Genomic DNA, 18,954 nt, shown 5'->3' on the forward strand with positions numbered 1-18,954 from the left:
CAGCCCCTCCTTGTGCGTCCAGAGAGCCCTGCTCAGATGCTCGCCCCAAGGATGCCTGGGTGACTGTCACGGCACCCGGCTTCCTTCCCGCCCCAGGGTCCTCACACTCTGGTCCAAGGGGTGCTCCCTGCTGGGCCTCTGGGGCCTTCCACCGCCTGTGAGTGCCTCCGGGCAGCAGACCCCAAGCAAAGGCGCATCCTACTTCCCCAGCTGCACGGGGAGAGGATGATAACACCGAGGGACATAGTTCATCCCCCGGGGCCCTCTGGCATTGACGGGGCTGACAGGTTAACAGTCAGGGGCTGGGGCGAGTAGGTGCTTATATTAATTCACTTTTAGTTTGCACTTCCTCCACTTCATAGAAGAAGTCTGGCTTTTTCCGCACATCGATAGCAGAGCTGGGAAGAGCTCTGACTCAGTTTACTTCTGCTCATCCACTCACCCGCGACCACTCCACAGACATCCACCAACACCAGGTCGGGCACTGGGTGGCAGGCGAGGACTCGGACACAGGCCCTGCCGCGGGGGCCTCAGCACCCAGGAGACGGGTAATGGAGCTGTGTGAAAATGCTAGCGACCTGAGAGGGAACGACTGGCAGTCCAGGCAGGCTTCCTGGAGCAGGTAACCTTGGAACCAAGTCTTGGCCTGTAAGGAGGAGGGACACGGTGGCAGCCTCCATCCTCACATTCCCAGCAGGCAGGGGAAGGGAGTCCTTTTGCTCTGGGTCTTCCTGTAGCAGGAGGACGGCTAATGAGCTGGGAAGAGAGGGTGACTCTGAAGTCCCCGATCAACAAACTGCCATCTCTTCATTCGCAAGTTCCCCGCTCGCTCGTGTCCCAATCCGCCCCCAACTTGAAATCCCCCACCCTGCAGGGTGGAGACGGAGACAACTGGACCTGGCGCCACGGAGGAAGGAAGTTGGCCTCTACGGGGAGCCTGCCTGCCCCACACCCTCCTGCACGAGCTCACGCGGGCTCCCGGCTGCCACTGCAGACCAGGGGACAAGGCTCTGCGAGCAGGCGATCTGCCCAAGGAGAGACAGCCGAGTGCTGACATCCATCCCAGAACCAAGTCTCCCCAGCGAGGTAACGCTCTCCACAAAATAACAGACAAGGGAGGTCACTGGCACTTAAGAAACCTTGGAAAGTTCTTACCCTCCTGGATCCCCATAGTAGGGAGGAGGGAGATGGGAGCCAGAACACACGGCGACAACAGGCAGCGACACAGGAGTGGCACCTGCTGGGCACCTGTGGATGGCCGCAGGAGGACCTAAGTGCAATGAGCGGGTGGCTCCCTTACCCCCATTTTACCAATGAGGAAGATAAAGGAATGGCCAAGGCCCGGTGGCCAGCAAGAGATGGAGCGAGGACTGGTATCCTTCTGTCCCCTCACTGAGCGTCCCGCTATCCTCAGGCCCGTCACCGCTGTCCTGCCCTCTGCCCTCTGCACAGCAGATCTCAAGCCTGAGGACGTGACATACACGCAAACACCCCAATGGGGAGCGAGATTTCAGAAAAGGCCTCTGGGAGCCGAGCAGAGCAAGCTGGGGGAACGGGGAGGGGGTGTGGGCAGGTGGCCACAGAGCCCAGTGGAGGGGCCGCTCTCAAGTCGCTCCCCACACCTTGGGAATCTGGGGGCCTTTCCCCACGGAGAAGTTAATAGACCTCCACCTGCGTACTTTCCAGGCAGAAAGCACGCTCAGGATTCGCTTTTTGACACCCAGCAGGACCGGAGAAAACTGGAGAATAGCAGGGCACAGCAGAGCAGGATGCCTGTTTGTCCCCATCACTGCTGGTCCCCGAAAGGGGGCTCCCCTAGCTGGGCATCCTGCAGGAATTCAGCCCGGGTCACAGGAGCACAGGAAGCAGTGGGTGAAGCAGAGCTGAACAGAGGACTTTTTCTGCAGAACTTCTCAGAGCCTTGACTGTGCGCCTGCGCCTCAAGACTCCCCCAGGGGGACGGGCAGTGAACGCGGCCTCCCAGCACCTGGGTTAGAACGGGCAAGAGCAAGGTCCTCCGGGTCTGCCCCTCTGCCAGCTGCCCAGCCCCTCCATCGACCATCTGCTCCTATTCCTCCCCTCCCCCACGCACTCCTGCAGGGAAGAGCCAGGGGCTCCTTATGGGGAAGCCTTCCTTCCCAGAGTGAGCAGAGAGCCTCCCTGCATTCAACCTCCTTAAACTCCTCCTTCAACTGCCAGTTTCTCCTCCAGAAGGGGCCCCACACACCTACAGAAAGCATGTGAATGATCAAGACACAGGCAAAACTCCGTCTGTGACTTAGGGCTCCTAGCGTGGTCACCTGAGGACCCAAGCACCAGTGTCTCCCCCTTTTTTTTTAAACCAAGCAGAGCCCAGGGAAAATGTGTTTTTTCCTCCATCGGGTGGGGAAGGAGCATTTGTTGGGAGCTTTCCTGGTACAAGAGGCAAAGGGGCCTCCAGATAACCAGGGAGATGATCTTCAAGCCGATGTTAGAGCTCCCGGTGAGGGGCGCCTGGGTGGCTCAGCGGTGGAGCATCTGCCTTGGGCTCAGGGCGTGATCCCAGGTCCCGGGATCGAGTCCCACATCGGGCTCCCTGCATGGAGCCTGCTTCTCCCTCTGCCTGTATCTCTACCTCTCTCTCTGTGACTCTCATGAATAAATAAATAAAATATTTTTAAAAAAATAAAAGGAAAGGACTTCAGGTGAACCCCTGACTCCAGTTCCCAAGTGCTGCATGACCTCGGGCACGTTAGTTAGCCTCTCTGACCTTCAGCTTCCTCAACTGTGAAGTTATGAGCATCACACGAGACACGTCACCTGCACCACTATCTCCTGCCCGGGTGGGAAGATGGAGCAGCTGGGTGACTATGCCAGCTGCCACGACCGGGACTGACAACCACAGAGCTGGGCTCATCACCCCCACCTGCTCCACACAAATTCCTTCCAACGTCTACTGCTCCCGAAGAAAAGACGAAACAAATCTCTTATCCGGGGGGTGACAAGGAGAGCCAGATCCTGGCTGTGAACAGCCAGTTAAAGGGGAAAGACAGAGCCAAAGGTCATTCAAAAGAAACCCATCAGGGACACCTGGATGGCTCAGCGGCTGAGCGTCTGCCTTCAGCCCAGGGTATGACCCCAGGGTCCTGGGATCGAGTCCTGCATCGGGGTCCCCACAGGGAGCCTGTTTCTCCCTCTGCCTGTGTCTCTGTCTCTCTCTCTGTGTCTCTCACGAATAAATAAAACCTTTAATAAAAAAAAAAAAAAACAGGAAGAAATCCATCATATCAGGTAGTCCCTACAACCAGCATCATTGCCACTTGTCCCTGAAATGTTCCAAATGCCATCCTTCTGGGCCCAAAGATCCACGTGTCCCACCGAATGATGGAAGCAGCCCGGCAGCTGTGATGCACACAGCAGGTACCTGTCCACCTGGGCCGAGTGGAGATCCCCAAGGACCCACTTACCCCACCATCCTCACACCAACGTCCTCGTCACCTTCCTGGGAAGTGTCACATGGCCAGCCCAGGGCCCACGCTCGTCTAGACACCCCCCCGCCCCTAAAGCAGAGGGGGAGTAAGGGCCGGCCTGGGTGTAACACCTGCTGAAAGTGGTCAGAAACAGGGGGCACTCACTGGCCAGGAGGGGTGCGACTGGAGGACGCGTTAGAAGCCCAGATGCATGCCAGGCCAGCGGGCACTCGGCGGGGAGCCGGGGGACACACATCAGGGGCATATATGGGCACGGGCAGGGTCGTCATGACTTGGCGATTTGCAGAAAAGGCCTCTTTAGGGCGCTCTGAGGAAGGCACGAGGGATCGGGGTGCCCGGGGGACAGGCTGCTTCCAGATGATAGAACTCCGCTGACCACGAAACACTATTTTCATCGTCACGGCCAACGGCCTCGTGGGCCAACAAACTGCCCCGGGAGAACCGCCCCACAGCGCACAGAGAAGGAAGGAAGGGAGTCTCCAGTCCTGTGGTGCGACCGGAGTGGTGATCACTTGGCTCAGGGGACAAACAGAACCGCAGACGCTAGCCTCCGATAAGCCTCCGATAAGCCTCCGATAAGCCTCCGATCTGGACCTGGGGCTGGAGGCTGGGCCCCCGGGGGGAGGGCCCAGCGGCTGCCAACGACGTCAGGAGCCCCCGCGCCCACGAGCAACACTTGTCACCCCGTCTCCACGACAACAGAAATCAGATACCAGAAACAGAAAGCCGGAGCCACCCAAACTGCGGAGGCTTGTAGACCTGCTCTGGGTGCTGCTCACTTCCCAGGGCAGAGGGACCCAGGAAGATCCTGGAATTGGGGGGCAGGGGAGGGGGCGGGGGGGGCAGTGCAGAACTAGATCTCCTCCCCCTCTGGCCACCAGGTAGATCTCTGGGTTTCAAAAAAAAGCGAGGCCCACGGACATCTGGGGGGCTCAGAGGTTGAGCAGCTGCCTTTGGCTCAGGGCATGATCCTGAGGTCCTGGGATCGAGTCCCACATGGGGCTCCCGGCAGGGAGCCCGCTTCCCCCTCTGCCTGTGTCTCTGCCTCTCTCTGTGTCTCTCATGAGTAAATAAATAAAATAAAATAAAATAAAAAAGCAGGGCCCAGCCACCCACCAGCGGGGTGACCTGCACGGGCTACATGTCTGTGTTTCCACATCTATAAGACAGGGTTCCCAACCATAACTGAGCTCGTGGGGTTGTCACGGGGTAAACGAGTTTCTGCGGCACCTGGCACCGGGAAGCACCATTAGCTCTTATCTGTGATCATTACTAGCCATCCCCAGCTCCCAGGGAAACACATTCTGCTCGGTGGTGTTGTGTGATGAGCCACCGGCCCCGGGCTGGCTTCAGTGGGGAGGGCATGAGCCCGACCGAGACACGGGGGTACCCGGAGCTGGCCCTCCTGGTGGCAGGGTTCCAGAAAGGTACTTTGGGGCCACGAGCAGCCATGAGCATCATGATGCCACCCTCCCACGCACCCCCGCCCCACCCCGCACTCCACCCCACTAGACATGGTACAAACCCATGGTCACATGGAGGTGAGACCAGGGAAGTGGCCCAGCAAGTACTAGACGCCCAAAGCCAATGCAGGCCCCAGGCTGATCTTAGTTTACGGGTTCTTGTGTTTGGGAGACTATGGGCTACACTGTATCCCCTGCACCCCCAGAACACAAACGTCAGAGTCTTCATCCCCAGGATCTCAGATTGTGACTGGATTTGGAGACAGAGGCTTTAAAAAGGAGATTAAAGCAGGACACCTGGGTGGCTCAGTGGCTGAGCATCTGCCTTTAGCCCAGGGCGTGATCCTGGAGACCCAGGATCGAGTCCCACATCGGGCTTCCTGCATGAGGCCTGCTTCTCCCTCTGCCTGTGTCTCTGCCTCTCTCTCTCTCTCTTTCTCTCTCTCTCATGAATAAATAAAAATCTTAAAAAAGAAGGTTAAGGTAAAATGGGGTCCTATGGGTGGACCCTGATCCAACGTGACTGGTGTCCATGGAAGAAGAGCAAATGTAGACACAGACACAGACAGAAGCCAGGGATGTGCCGACCCCGAGGAAGACACCATCAGCCAGCCAGGGAGAGAAGCCAACCCTGCTGGCACCCTGGCCTTGGACGTCCAGCCTCTAGAACCAGACGTACCTAAGTTACTGCCGCTTAAGCCACACGGTCTATGGGACTTTGTTAGGTCAACCCTGGCAAACCCAAATTAACACAGAGCCCACCAACAGGACAGCAAACACCCCTGGTGCCCAGAGAGATGCCTCTTTTTTCTCCCCAAGATTTTATTTACTTATTTGAGAGAGAAACATGAGCTGGGGCAGGGGGGTGGGAGGGTTGGAGGACAAATGGAGAGGGAAAAGCAGGCTCCCGCTAAGCAGGGAGCCGGATGCAGGACTTGATCCCAGGGCCCTGGGACGTTTCACCCACTGAGCCACCCAGGCAGCCAGGCACTGCCAGAGGTGGGGAGTTATGGGAAGAGGAAGAAGAAACAGGTGATTTAAAACAAATTTGGGGGACACCTGGGTGGCTCAGCAGTTGAGCACCTGCCTTCAGCTCAGGGCATGATCCTGGAGTCCTGAGATCGAGTCCTGCTTCAGGCTCCCTGCATGGAGCCTGCTTCTCCCTCTGCCTGTGTCTCTGCCTCTTTCTCTCCCTCTGTGTCTCTCATGAATAAATAAATAAAATCTTTAAAAAAAATAAAAATAATTTTTTTTAGTTTAAATACATTGAATTTAAAAGAAAGATGACCCCAAGCATCGTGAAGCAGAGTCCCATGTCCCCAAGTGCAAGAAAGCTGTGACGTGCCTTGTGAAGGACACGCATGTTTTAGATGAGCTGTGTCCAGGCACAGGTCTCGGCGGCGGTGGTGGCAAGTTCCATGGTAACGAATCAATAATCTCTATCACATCAGGTGGCTTTAAACAGGAGCACACGTAAAACAAAGCCACATACTGACCAGTAAGTGAACGCTGTCCCCCCGGGAGCGGTGGTTCCGTATCGCTGACACAGTGTTCGTGGTGAGAACAAAAGAACCGCGTGGAACGAGGACCCACTCTATTCCAGAAGGAAGGAACGGAGCCCGGCACCTCCTCTCCTCCGCCACTTCTCTTCCTGAGCGACACCAGACTCTCCTCGGGGTCCCCACTCTTTGGGAGCTAGGTGCATCCCGACCTCATCTAAGCCCTGATGCCTACCGCGGCTGCGTCACCAGAGGGCCCCGACCCACCCAGTTACGTCCCAGCAGGTGGGACACGTGCTAAGCCCGGGGTCCTCACCCCCACCCCGAAACACGGGGACGGGGACCCCGAAGCACCCGGCTTCAAGCACCTTTTTTCACTGCCGATTTCTCTCGCTTCCAGCTCAGCCTCCGTTTCTCCCGCTCAATTTTCTGGAAGTTTCCACCTGAAAGCAGTTCCTCACCTCCGCCCCCCAGATACTGGAGCGCAAGATGCCCCGTAGCAACAAGCCACGAAATTCCTGTGCAAGAAGCCACCCTTCGTCTCTGAATCCTTCCCACCTTCTCGGAACATAAGCAAAGAGGTTTCCGCTGATGACAAGGAGAGAAAAAGCACTGCGCTGGAGGAGACCGCCACCTGGGACTGTCACATCCACCCCGCCATTATGCTAGGCAAACACCACCAGGAGAGTGACAAGCGCTATTTAAAATCAGACGACAGCAGTCTTTGTATCTGTTTAATGACACACCTCTGTACTTGTCAAACAAGCCAAGTGAGAGTTTTTAAGGGAAGAGCTGGGTGACATCCTTTTTTATAGCCAATATATAAGCGACATCAAGCACACAATATTCTGAATTTACACCCAACACCCACATTTCGTGGCCATGGCCGGCTCTTCTCTTTGGGACACTGCACCAGCTCAATCAACCCCCCAAGGCTGATAGTGAGCAGTGTTCACCTTAAAGGAGTGAATATCAGGGGGCATCTGGGTGGCTCAGGGATGAGCATCTGCTTTCGGCTCAGGGCGTGATCCTGGGGTCCTAGGATCAAGTCCCACATCGGGCTCCCTGCAGGGAGCCTGCTTCTCCCTCTGCTGTGTCTCTGCCTCTCTCTCTGTGTCTCTCATGAACAAATAAATAAAATCTTTAAAAAAAAAAAAAAAAGAAGAAGAAGAAGAGAATGTCAGGAAAAATTGCTGTTTATCTTATGCCTCAAAAAACCGTACAGAAGGAAATTACAAGCAGAAGTTCATCTACAAGGGTTTATCAATTTCTAAGCTGTGGGCCCTGCACAGACACATGCTCCACCGTCTTTTTCAAATGAAGAGAGAAAGACCAATCCTCCTTCTCCCTTCAAAACCAACAAGAGACCTCAAGATGAACCACAGAGTGTGCAGCCCCAAGATAAAATAGGATTAGCTATGTGTTTACGACTTATCCCCACCACTCCCTCATCGATGAGAATAATCATAAGAGGAATAATCCCTGATGGGTTTTAGGCATCTACTAAGTGTGGGGTACCGTGTGTTGCAGAGTATCCCCTACCCCCAGAATTCACCACCACCGGGAACCCATGCATGGGACCTTACTGGGGGAGAGGGCCTTTGCGGGTGTGATCAAGTGACTAGGAGGCCATACAGGGTGTGCTTACAGGGAGAGGGAAATTTGGAAATGAGACGCAGAGGGAAGGCGGCCATGCGGTGACAGAGACAGGTTGGAGTGATGTGTCTATAAGCCAAGGACCACCAGAAACAAGGAAAAGGCAATCAAGGACTGATTTCCCCACTCCGCCACCCCCTGGGGGCCAGGTGCAGAGGACCGAGACTCGGGATCCCAGCCACACTTCCCATTCTAAGCTACAAAGTCGGTATCCAGTTCGTTCTATCCACTGGTTTCCCCAGCTTGGCAGAGGCAGGTGCACCTCTGACAGGTCTGCACAGAGTGCAGATGAATTCAGGCCTTGAACCATCATCCCAAATGGGCCGTGGGACAGCTCCCGGGATGCAGCGTGCCAGCAATCTCTGGGCCTCGTCCCTGGCTGCAATCCAGCACGAGCCTCTTCTCTGGTCTTTGGATTTTCTACAAGCACAGATTATTTTTAGCAGCCTTTCCTGCTCTCTGTCACCTCATTAGTTTTAGAACCAAATAATCCCATTATATGTGACTTGATTGGCTCATAAAATTATCCTTCGTTCTAACAAATATTTAGTGAGCATGCCACCATGTGCTATATCTTGCCTGGAACATTACATTTCTCAAAAAAGCATTTACGCAGCTAATGATCACAGATCCCCTAATTTAATTTACTCTTAAATGTGTTTAATTCTCCCACAAATGGAACTACCAGCTTACAAACTGAGCATTTTTTTGCCGGAGATCCTCACCAGGGCCCCCTCGACAAAGACACCACCGCGGCTTCCCAGCCAGCTGCCTTTCTGAGCACTTCCCAGGTGTTGTTTCTGAGCCTCTTACACAATCAGCCTCACAACCTGGTGCTACGCCTGTCACCTGACAGAAAAACCAGGGCAGAGAGAGAGGTAGGGTAACTTGCCCGGCGAGATTCAGAAGGTTGGGAGCGCTACAGGCAGAGGTGGAAGCCCGGGGGCAGCTGGGGGGCTCAGTGGTTGAGCATCTGCCTTCGGCTCACGGCGTGAGCCCAGGGTCCTGGGATCGAGTCCCGCATCAGGCTCTTCGCAGACAGCCTGCTTCTCCCTCTGCCTGCGTCTCTCATGAATAAATAAATCAAATCTTTTTTAAAAAATTATTCTTTAAACTGTACATATGTTCTTTTGTATGTGCAACGTTTCCCAGGATTTTTGCCTTTATCTTTTAGATTCTGGTAAAATACGCACAACAAAAAATACTACATTTTAACCATTGCGAAGTGTACCGTTCGGTGCATTAAGTCCAGTCACGCTGTTGTACAGTCATCACCACCGCCGCCCCCGTCCACAACTTCTTCAGCTTCCCACAGCGAGACTCTGTCCCCACCAAACCACTCCCACTCCCCCTCCCCCAGGCCCTGGCGCCCACCACTCTGCTCTCCATCTGGATGAATTTGATCACTTTAGGGACCCCATATAAGTGGAATCCTACAGCATTTGTCCTTCTGGGGCTGGTTTCACTTGGCACAATGCCCTCAAGGAACGCTCGTGTAGTCACAGGCATCAGAATTTCCTTCCTTGTCAAGGCTGAATCACAGGCCATGTACGGAGGGACCGCATTTAGTTTATTGTCCATCAATCGACGCACAGATTATTTCCAGCTTTGGGCTACTGTGAATCATGCTGCCATGTCATGATATATATTTTAATGACCATGTTCCCGAGGAGGAGGGAGCTACATAAAAACAGAGGCACACTGTGTGCTTTCCGGGTACCAAACCATCACAGCGGCTCTCATGCAAAGTGATCTCGGGCTTGCTTATCCGCGCTGCCAGGATTATGCTCTAATCCTCCCTCTAGGTCATCACCGTGGAAGGTAGCAATAACAGAACGTGTTAAATGGCCATCTCTTGGAGAACATTCTAGAAAGCAGAACATGTCAGATGCGGGGTCTTGTGATTGTTGGTTGACACCATGGCTGGCAAAGTGTAGCCAGTTGGGCCCAAGTCTGGCCCAACGCCTACTTTTGCAAAAAGGTTTTATTGGCACGTGACCACACCTGGATGTATATGTGTCGTCTCCGGCGGCGGTGCTGATGGTCTCCACAGAGACCAGCTGGCTCACAAAGTCTGAAATTCTACTCTTTGGACCCTTGCAAGAAAAGATTCCCGACCTTACCAGAATTCATAACACAAGTGTTTCACGCTTTCAAGGGGCGGGGGATTTAGGACCAGGTGAGAGCAGAGCACAAATCTTTCCAGCACACCCAGAACCAGGTGAGGAGAAAGCGAGTCTGAAGTCCTTCAGCCTCTCCCGGATCCCGGCTCTGGCAGGCCGCACGCACGCACGCACGCACGCACACACACGAGGATGGAGAGGCCTGGTCCTCGCTCACACCACCCCCCGGGCGGCGGACCCGTCTACGAGCACTACCAGTGCATCGCCCCTAACTCTACGCCCACGTGCGACTTTCCACTTTCACTCACAACCTCAGTGGCAGGAGAACCACAGACGCAATGAGCAGGTCCCATGCCAGATGATGACAATGATGGCACTGGTCGTACAGGCTGCTGTAACAGATGGCCACAAACCTGGAGGCTTAACACAGACATTTGTACCCTCCCAGGCTGGGGGCCACAAGTCTGGGAGCAAGGTGGCAGGGCCGTGCTCCCTCTGACGGCTCCAGGGAAGGGTCCTTCCTCCCCTCTCCCTGGGGTCCGGTGGTGGCCATCAGACCCCAGCGCTCCTTGGCTGGTGGCTGCCATGGTCACGTGGCCTTCTCCCCATGTGTCACCCCATCACCCTCCTCTGAACACACTGGATGAGAGACCCAACCCACTCTGGGACCCCATCTGAACCTACATCTAAATCACATCTGCAAAGACCCGGTTTCCAAACGAGGTCACATTCCCAGGGCCCCAGGGTCAGGACTTGAACACATCTTTGGGGAGGGAGCAGAGGGGGATACAACTCAGCCCATCGCAGAGACCTCCGCTCAATCTCCTTCCACAGCTCTCTCCTTCTGGGCCTGCTGCATGATGCTAACAGGAGCAAAGTGCCGCCTGGCATGAGCTTCACTTTGTAAATGCATGCCAACTATAGAAAGTGCTCCCTCCATCAAGAGGGAATGTGGGTGCTTGCCTTTCTCCCTCTTCCCGCTGTGGCTAAGTCTGAAACTAACTCCCTGAGACACAGAACCACTCACCTGGCTCATGTCAGGGCCTCTGGGGCCTCCTTCACCACCAAACGCCCAGGGATGGAGTCACGGGCTATACACGGCTGAAGCCCAACCAGCGGAACATTCTCCACTGAATGTTATTCATTATTAATCCCCCCTTACACCCCCAGGGCCCGTAAACAGCCCATAGGACGTAAGGGCTTTTCTGGGCCCTCCCTCTCACTTCCTAAGATTGATACATATACTGCAGCAGGGACTGTGCAGCCACAAAACACAGGTCTTTGATGACATGGCACCTGTCAAATGAGACCCTTTCTGCTAAGTGACAGGAAGACTTTTATGGCTGCCTGGCTGAAGTGCCATGGAGGATCTGTGCTTCTCCCATCACAGCTGATACTTAGCACAGATGGAGCTTGGGAGCCAGCAGCACTGAGAGACAGAGAGACAGAGAGAGGACAGAGAGCGCGTGCCACAGGCCATCGGGCACTTTATTCCACAGATCAGAGAAGCCAGACACCCTGCACCTAAAAGGCACAGGTGAAAATAAATGCCTGGCCTGGGCCCCAGCCACAATTTCTCTGCCCAATTTTCCCCTCTATGCTCCTGGTGATAAATGTGGGCGCACGCAGGTGATGCTGCACAGTTCACAAGGCCTTTTCTCACGCATTCATACGTTTTAAAAAATATTTTCTCTATTTATTCATGAGAGACACACAGAGAGAGGCAGAGACACAGGCAGAGGGAGAAGGCTCCATGCAGGGAGCCCGATGCGGGACTTGACCCCAGGACCTCAGGGTCATGCCCTGGGCCGAAGGCAGACACTCAACCACTGAGCCACCCAGGTGCCCCACGTTCACACATTTAATTCTTAAAATGACCCTGGTATTGGTAAGAGAGGTGTTGCCATCAATCCCCTCATTTGGAGAATGGGACGGGGCAAGGTCAAGCTCAAGGTCACCAAGCTAAGAGGGGACAAGCGACCTAGGTCTTGTGCCTTCCCACCAGTCTGAAGCATACAGTCTTAACAGGTGCAGAAGGTCCCGGGGGCGGGTGGGGTTGTTGGGATTCCTGTTCAAAGAACAGTTTAGGAAGACAGGAAGGACTAGTCTAATCTAGGCCATAGAGCGGGAGACAGTAAACCCCCAGGGGAGCCAAATCTGGCCTGTTTTTGTAAATAAAGTTTTATTGGAACACGCCCACGGCCATCCGTGTCCTATTTTCTGTGGCTGTAGGGGCAGAGTTGAGAAGTCACCGCAGAAAATAGAACACCTCCCTCCCCCCTGGCCCTTGCAGACCCTGCCGTGGGGTGGTGACTGAGCGGTGGAGGGAGGGATCTAGGTGAGCCCAGCACGGGCACCCCCCACCCAGGACCGAGGCACCCAGGACCCGTGCAGGGCTCGTTCACAGTGGGCGCGGGAGCCCATCCCCACCAGAGACAAGACGAGGCCGAGGCCCACACTGCCCGCACACCAAAATCCACTCGCTCCTCGTTCCCGGTGCTTGAGCCCTTGGCCCGGGCAGAGAGAGAGCCCATCCCACCCCCCCGCTTCCAGAGGAATAAGGTACCAATTCGAACTGGATTTCCGGCCTGAATCTCCAGGGCTCCTGCAGCCTCTAAAGCTCCTTGCAATGGGCTCAGAAGTCATGCCTATAATTGGATCATTCCAATGCGAAGGAAAATAAAAACCAATCAGTGGGGCCTCCGCAGCCGTGGGGACGCCTCCTCAGAGGGCTCTTTACTGCTGGAGAAATCGAATCGAGCTCAAAACGCCTTGCACACCGTGTGTGTCCCCCGCTCACATTTCACATGGTGGAGATTTGTACCCGCGCCGCCTGCAAGGTGCAGGGCACCACCCGAATTTAATCAGACCGGAGCCAACCCCGAGGAACAGACCTGTGGTTCTCGTCTGGTGCCTGATATGGGCAAAGAGGGAAGAGAAAGATCTCCCTTCCCGGCTGACGGCCTCTCCCACTGGAGGACGGGGTCATCCATTTGACAGCGACACACACCTTGCTCGCTCTGAAGCCGACCTGGTGTCCCACCCCTCCCAGGGCCTCGGTTTCCCCCTGAGGATGGGACTCCATCTTCATTTCAGTTCTCTGGGGAAGTGGCCCAGCCCAGAGCTGTGCCCTCTGCCTATAGCCACCCTGCTGGCTAAATCCAGCTCACCCTCCAGCGTGAGCGCAAGAGCCACCTTTGCAGGGGACGAGTCCTCCCTGATCTCAGGCCAGGGCTGGCCCCCACCGCACGCTTTAAGGTCCCTCCTTCCTGGGGCAGGACTGAAGCGTCTGCTGTGCTCCCACCTGCTCTGAAGAGAGGCATGTGTTTTGCTGGGCACAGTCCAGGCTCTAGCCCAAGCCCTGCCCGACAAACGTTTGCTGAAGGAACAAAAGAGTGAAGGCATGAATGAATGAATGAATGAATGGCTCCATTTTCACAATGTTCCTTAGAGAAGGCAGCTGGAGGAACTACAGGTCTTGGGGCTACTCCCCCGAAGTCTTTTTTTTTTTTTAAGATTTTATTTATTTATTCATGAGAGACACAGAGAGACAGAGGCAGAGACACAGGCAGAGGGAGAAGCAGGCTCCCTGCGGGGAGCCCGATGCAGGACTCCATCCCGGGACCCCGGGATCATGCCCTGAGCCAAAAGCAGATGCTCAACCACTGAGCCACCCAGGTGTCCTCCTCCAAAGCCTTTAAACCTGTGCCCCCGAGTCGTCTTGAGGGTTCTATGCCCCCACTGCATGTCCAAGGTGCTGTCTGGAGTGAAACCTCCCAAGGAGTCTTTCAGGGAGGCAGGCCAGGCCTCCTCGTGCCCATTTTACAGGCAAGGAAAGCAAGGCTGAGGGTGACAGGGACCCACACAGGCTGCCAAGGCAGAGCACTCTCCTCTCCGTCCTTGGGGTTCCCCATCTGTAAAATGGGTCACAACGGCGTCCACAGCACACAGCACTCGGGGCCGTGTGGTTCCAAGGAAGTGCTCGCCACTGAGGAGGAAGGCGAGACACTGGGGCCTCAGCCTCCCTACCGCTGGGCTCTGTGTTCAGCCTTTCCTCACTTAATCCTCAGAACCATCAGAGGTCAAGCTGCTGTTCCCACCCTCACTGATAAGGGCCCTAAGGCTCCGGTCAGCAGACTCTGGCCTCAGCCTCCAAGCCCCCAGATGCACCCTCCACATCGCCCACGGGACACCCCTCCCCCGCCCGCCCGTGACCTTCCCCAGGACCCTGCAGAGCCTTCTGTGGTTAACTCACTGCTCCGCAGATGCCGGCAGTGCAAGGGGCACCCTGTGCACCTCCCTTAATCAGGTGGATCCAGGGGCTGCTGCATAGGGGAGATAACCTGTAATAAAGACAGCCGGCTTTGCCACTGAATGATGGTCATCCACACCGGCCGTGGCCTCTATCAGGCTTTCCAGGTGGACACCTGAGAACCGGCCAGCTTCATCCACCTCCAGGGCCAGGAGTTCATCCCGCGCCAGGGCCCTCCCCGCCCCCATCAGCAGGGGTACCACCTCCCCTCTGGTTCAAAGTGAGACGCCAGCCAGGCACAGTGACAAGAACCAGCAAGCGGGCAACTGAGAGGGCCCCTGCCAGCCAGCCAGGAACCAGGCTGCTGGGCCGCACGCTCGATTAATTCCGGGCATGGAAAGCGTCCATGTACAATAGCATCCAAAGGTATAAACTACCCAGGGATAAATCTAACCAAGGAGGCCAAAAGCCCTGCACACATACACACAAAAACCTACAAAACACTGCTAAAGCAGCTTAAAGAAGACTAAATAAACGGACAGACGTCTGAGTTCAGGGATTGGAAAGCTTAATATTGTTAAAGTGCCACTACTCCCCAAGGTGATCTCCAAATTCTATGCAATCCCCATGGTAACTTTTATAGAAAGAGGAAAACCCATCCTTAAATTCCTACGGGATCTCAAGAGACTCCAGCCAGTTAAAACCACGCTGTCAAAAAAGGACAAAGTGGGAGAAATCTCCTACAGAGCCACGGTAATGCAGGCAGCACAGTTGGTGCCAGGATGGGACAGACAACAGACCAAGGCAACAGAAGAGACCGGCCAGCAGGTCAACTGATTTTCAACAAATGGGCCAAGATCTCAGGGAAGAAACAGCGGACAGCAAGAGCGAGGGGAACCCCGAGGGAGGGTCTTGCCCACCCACCAGCGACCGGGGCGCTGGGCCACATCGGGCAGGGCCACCCTGTCCCCTGCCCGCCCCTGTGCTGTGGGAGCTCCAACGCAAGGATGTCTTGCCCTACCTGGGAAGCTGAAGGATAATGAACGAGAAGGAACAAATGAGAGTGTGAGCCACCAGGCCGGAGCACCCGACGCCAGACTCAACGATAATGGTCCTCAAATTCCTTGGGACCCTTAACATCCATGGACTCATTCCCTCCCTGCATCTCTCAGAGCAACACAGTGAATGAAACCATCATCTTGACCCACAGAGTCGTAAAATCCGCTTGGTGTGACCGGCACATTGCTCTAATGAAATGAAACAGAATCGAGTAGGAAAGGTCGATGTGCTTCACTTACAGGAGGATATGATTTCACAGATGTGAATAAATGTAGGTTTGGACTGGCGTTTCTGTGTAAAATGCATTTCTTACCGTGGGCCAAAGTCAAGAGTTTAACAGGCGCTGTCTCAGCTCAGAGCTTCTGGAACATTTGTTGGCCCCGTAAGAAAGAACCTCATTAAAGTCTCCCTCCCAGGCACACAAGGTCAGGAAAAAATGCACACACAATTGCTGGGGGTCCCCATGCTCACTTTCTCAACGAGGACAGCAAGATACCTGCCCCCAAAGCATCAGAGTGGTGACAGGAAGAGGCCATCTGAGCAAGCACCAGCCGCTCATAGGGGACAGCTGCCACCAGGGCAGGGACTGGACAGGATGAGGAGGAGGAAGGCTCCACCAATCCATGTCCGTCCCCAGGGCTCATCCTCACCCGGGTTAAGGACCCCACCTTGGAAATAATGCAGGGACCCGATGTAGGGCCAGAGAGACACTGATGAGCTCAGGCTCCAAGCCCAGCTGAGCACTATTTTTCCTAACTGCTTGACAGACAATTCACATTCCATGCAATCTGCCTTTGTCAAGGGTGTGATTCGAGGAGTTTTAGGATATTCACCGGTTGTGCAGCCATCACCACAATGAATTTAGGAACATCTTCATCACCCCAGAGAGAAACCTGGTGCCCCATTAGCAGACACTCTCCATCCCCCCAAGCCTGCTGCAAACACTAATCTACTACTTTGTGGATTTGCCTATTCTTTCCATTTCCTAACTATGGATTCGCACAACGTGTGGCCTTTTGTGTCTGGCTTCTTTCACTGAGCATCCTATTTTCAGGGTTGATCCATGTTCTGACCCAATCCATCCTTCATTCCTTTTTACCACCGAATAGTATTCCATTGTATGGATACACCACATTGTGTTTATCCATTCATCTGTTCAAGGGCATTTGGGTTGTTCTCTCTTCGTGGCAATTTTGAATAGTGAGCAAAGCATCAACATAAACCTTAAAAAAAAAAACACATATAGATCTCCTTCAGGGACAGCACTCACACCCAAATCTGATATAAGCCAGCTAAGTGTGCACAAAAAGGATATATATCCCTTTCTTTCTTTTTTCTTTCCAAAGGATCTGCTAAACAAGAACATTAGGAGCAGCCTAAAAGCGGGGCTCTAAGAAAGAAAATCTAAATAATAATTGTAGAAACGTTCAATGAGGCCCAAGCAAAAAATAAAATAAAAGCAAAGCCCAGCTGCACACAATAAGATTGAAATTCTGCGTGCTGCTTCAACAAAATTTCAAATCATTAAAATCTCATTATACTAATAATATGTTTTCTAGTTAGACTTAACTAAAACACTCTCTTCCCCTAACACAGTGCAGACATTATCAGAAGCAGCAGCAGGATGCTTGAAGATGACAGCTCCTGGGGCACCGTGTCTTCCATCCCGTGGCTGCAAATGCCTGCAGCCTACACCTGATTAGGCAACAGGACAGAAATTACAACTGATTTAGGGGATGAGCTTCCCTCCTGAGCTCCCAGCCCTTCACTTAAGTTCTTGTTTCCTAAGCGTTCTTGAATGGAAGCACCTCCCCAAATATATCATGATGGTCTCATTCTATTTTGTTATTTCTTCCCTTTTGCCACCAGCTGGTCCCTGGTCTTCTCTTCCTGCATGTGTCTGTGATGTGCAAAGTGGGGAGTTGGGGTGGTGGTGGTGGTAGAGGTCATAATGATAGCTAATACCAAAAAAATAAAAATAAAAATAAAAATAAATTAAATTTAAAAAATAAAAATAAAAAATAAAAATAAAAAAATAAAAAATTATAACTAATACCCTAACAGAGGGCTTCCTACGTGCGTGGCCCAGGCAATTCCCCCAAAATGTTGTATTATTTTTTCAAACACAGAAACACTTAAAGAACTTGACACTAAACACGTAAAGAACTTGACACTAAGCATCCACTGCCTGGAGTCTACACTAACACTTTGCTCTAAGTGTTTCATTATGTATCCGTCCACCCCTCTATCCATCCAGCGATCCACCTGTATGCCTTTCCCACGGCTGCCCTACCAAGATACTACAACTTTAGGTGTCTTAAATAAGCCAACACAAATGTAGTATCTTATAGTTATGGGGGTCAGAGGTCCAAAATGGGTTTCACTGGCTAGAATCAAGGTGTCGGCAGGGCTGTGTTCCATCTGGAGGGTGTAAGAAGAATCTGTTTCTTTGCTTTACAGCTTCTAGAGGTGCCCACACTCCTTGGCTTTCGGCCCCACATCACTCCATGGACACATCTCTTTCTCTTAACTGACTCTCCTACCTCACTCTTAGAAGGACCTTGTATCTACCTGGACAATCTAGGAGAATGTCCCCCATCTCAAAATCCTTAATCCCATATGCAAAGTCCCTTTTACCATGTAACAAGATAGAGTCACAGGCTCCAGGTACCAGGATGCGGACATCTCTGGGGGCCATTAATCGACCTACCACAACACCTTTTCTATGCATTTCAAAGTTGCAGAGGGGGATACATTCCCCCTAAGTATCACTAACTGATGTTCAGTCTTTATTTCCAGTTCTTTTTTTCTTTTGAGTTAAAATATGCATACAATGCAGGACACCCGAATGGCTCAGTGGTTGAGGGCCTGCGTTAGGCTCAGGTCATGATCAGGGGTCCTGAGATCGAGTCCCACAGCAGGCTCCCCACATGGAGCCTGCTTCTCCCTCTGCCTGTGTCTCTGCCTCTCTGTGTGTGTCTCTCATGAATAAATAATAAAAATCTTAAAAAAATAAAAAATAAAACAAAATACGCATACAATGGAATGCACACTCTTAAGTGCATATCCAGTGAGGGTTGACAAATGCTTGCACCTGTGTATCTCAAACCCCCATCCAGATGGAGGACATTTTCATATTCAAGGAGAAAATTCTCTCCTGCTCCTCCCCAGTCAAGCCCTATCCCCACCCCAGAAACAACCACCATCACTTCGTTTCATCCACTGGAGAACTTCACAGAACTGGCACCACCATACTCTTTTGGGCCTGGCTTTTTTCCATAGGCATAGCGTTTTGAGGGTCACTGTGTCGTTGCAATGAATTCATACTGTACTTCATCCCTTCTCATCAGCTCAGTAGTCTGCCATATGAATATCCGCCCCCACCCGCCACCCATCCCACCTTGCTCCTACTGATGGACACCAGAGCTGCTT

At 53.3% G+C, this 18,954-nt stretch overlaps 1 protein-coding gene across 4 annotated transcripts in view; it reads right to left on the reverse strand.

Annotated features, from left to right (window-relative positions):
• The window catches only part of PARVB (parvin beta), a 97,292-nt gene that overhangs the window by 65,518 nt on the left and 12,820 nt on the right, over window positions 1–18,954 (reverse strand). Inside the window, exon 1 of one of the 4 annotated variants that reach the window (XM_072843601.1) lies at window positions 3,615–3,744. The exons of 2 other annotated variants lie outside the window; for them this stretch is intronic. In XM_072843601.1, coding sequence (XP_072699702.1) covers window positions 3,615–3,714 — 100 coding nt within the window. In that variant the 5' untranslated portion in view covers window positions 3,715–3,744. Of the gene's footprint in view, window positions 1–3,446; window positions 3,489–3,614; window positions 3,745–18,954 lie in introns of those variants that run through there. One more of the 4 variants, XM_072843602.1, reaches the window with a different exon arrangement.

Source organism: Canis lupus, chromosome 11 (assembly GCF_048164855.1).
Source record: "Canis lupus baileyi chromosome 11, mCanLup2.hap1, whole genome shotgun sequence".
Lineage (NCBI taxonomy): Eukaryota > Metazoa > Chordata > Mammalia > Carnivora > Canidae > Canis > Canis lupus.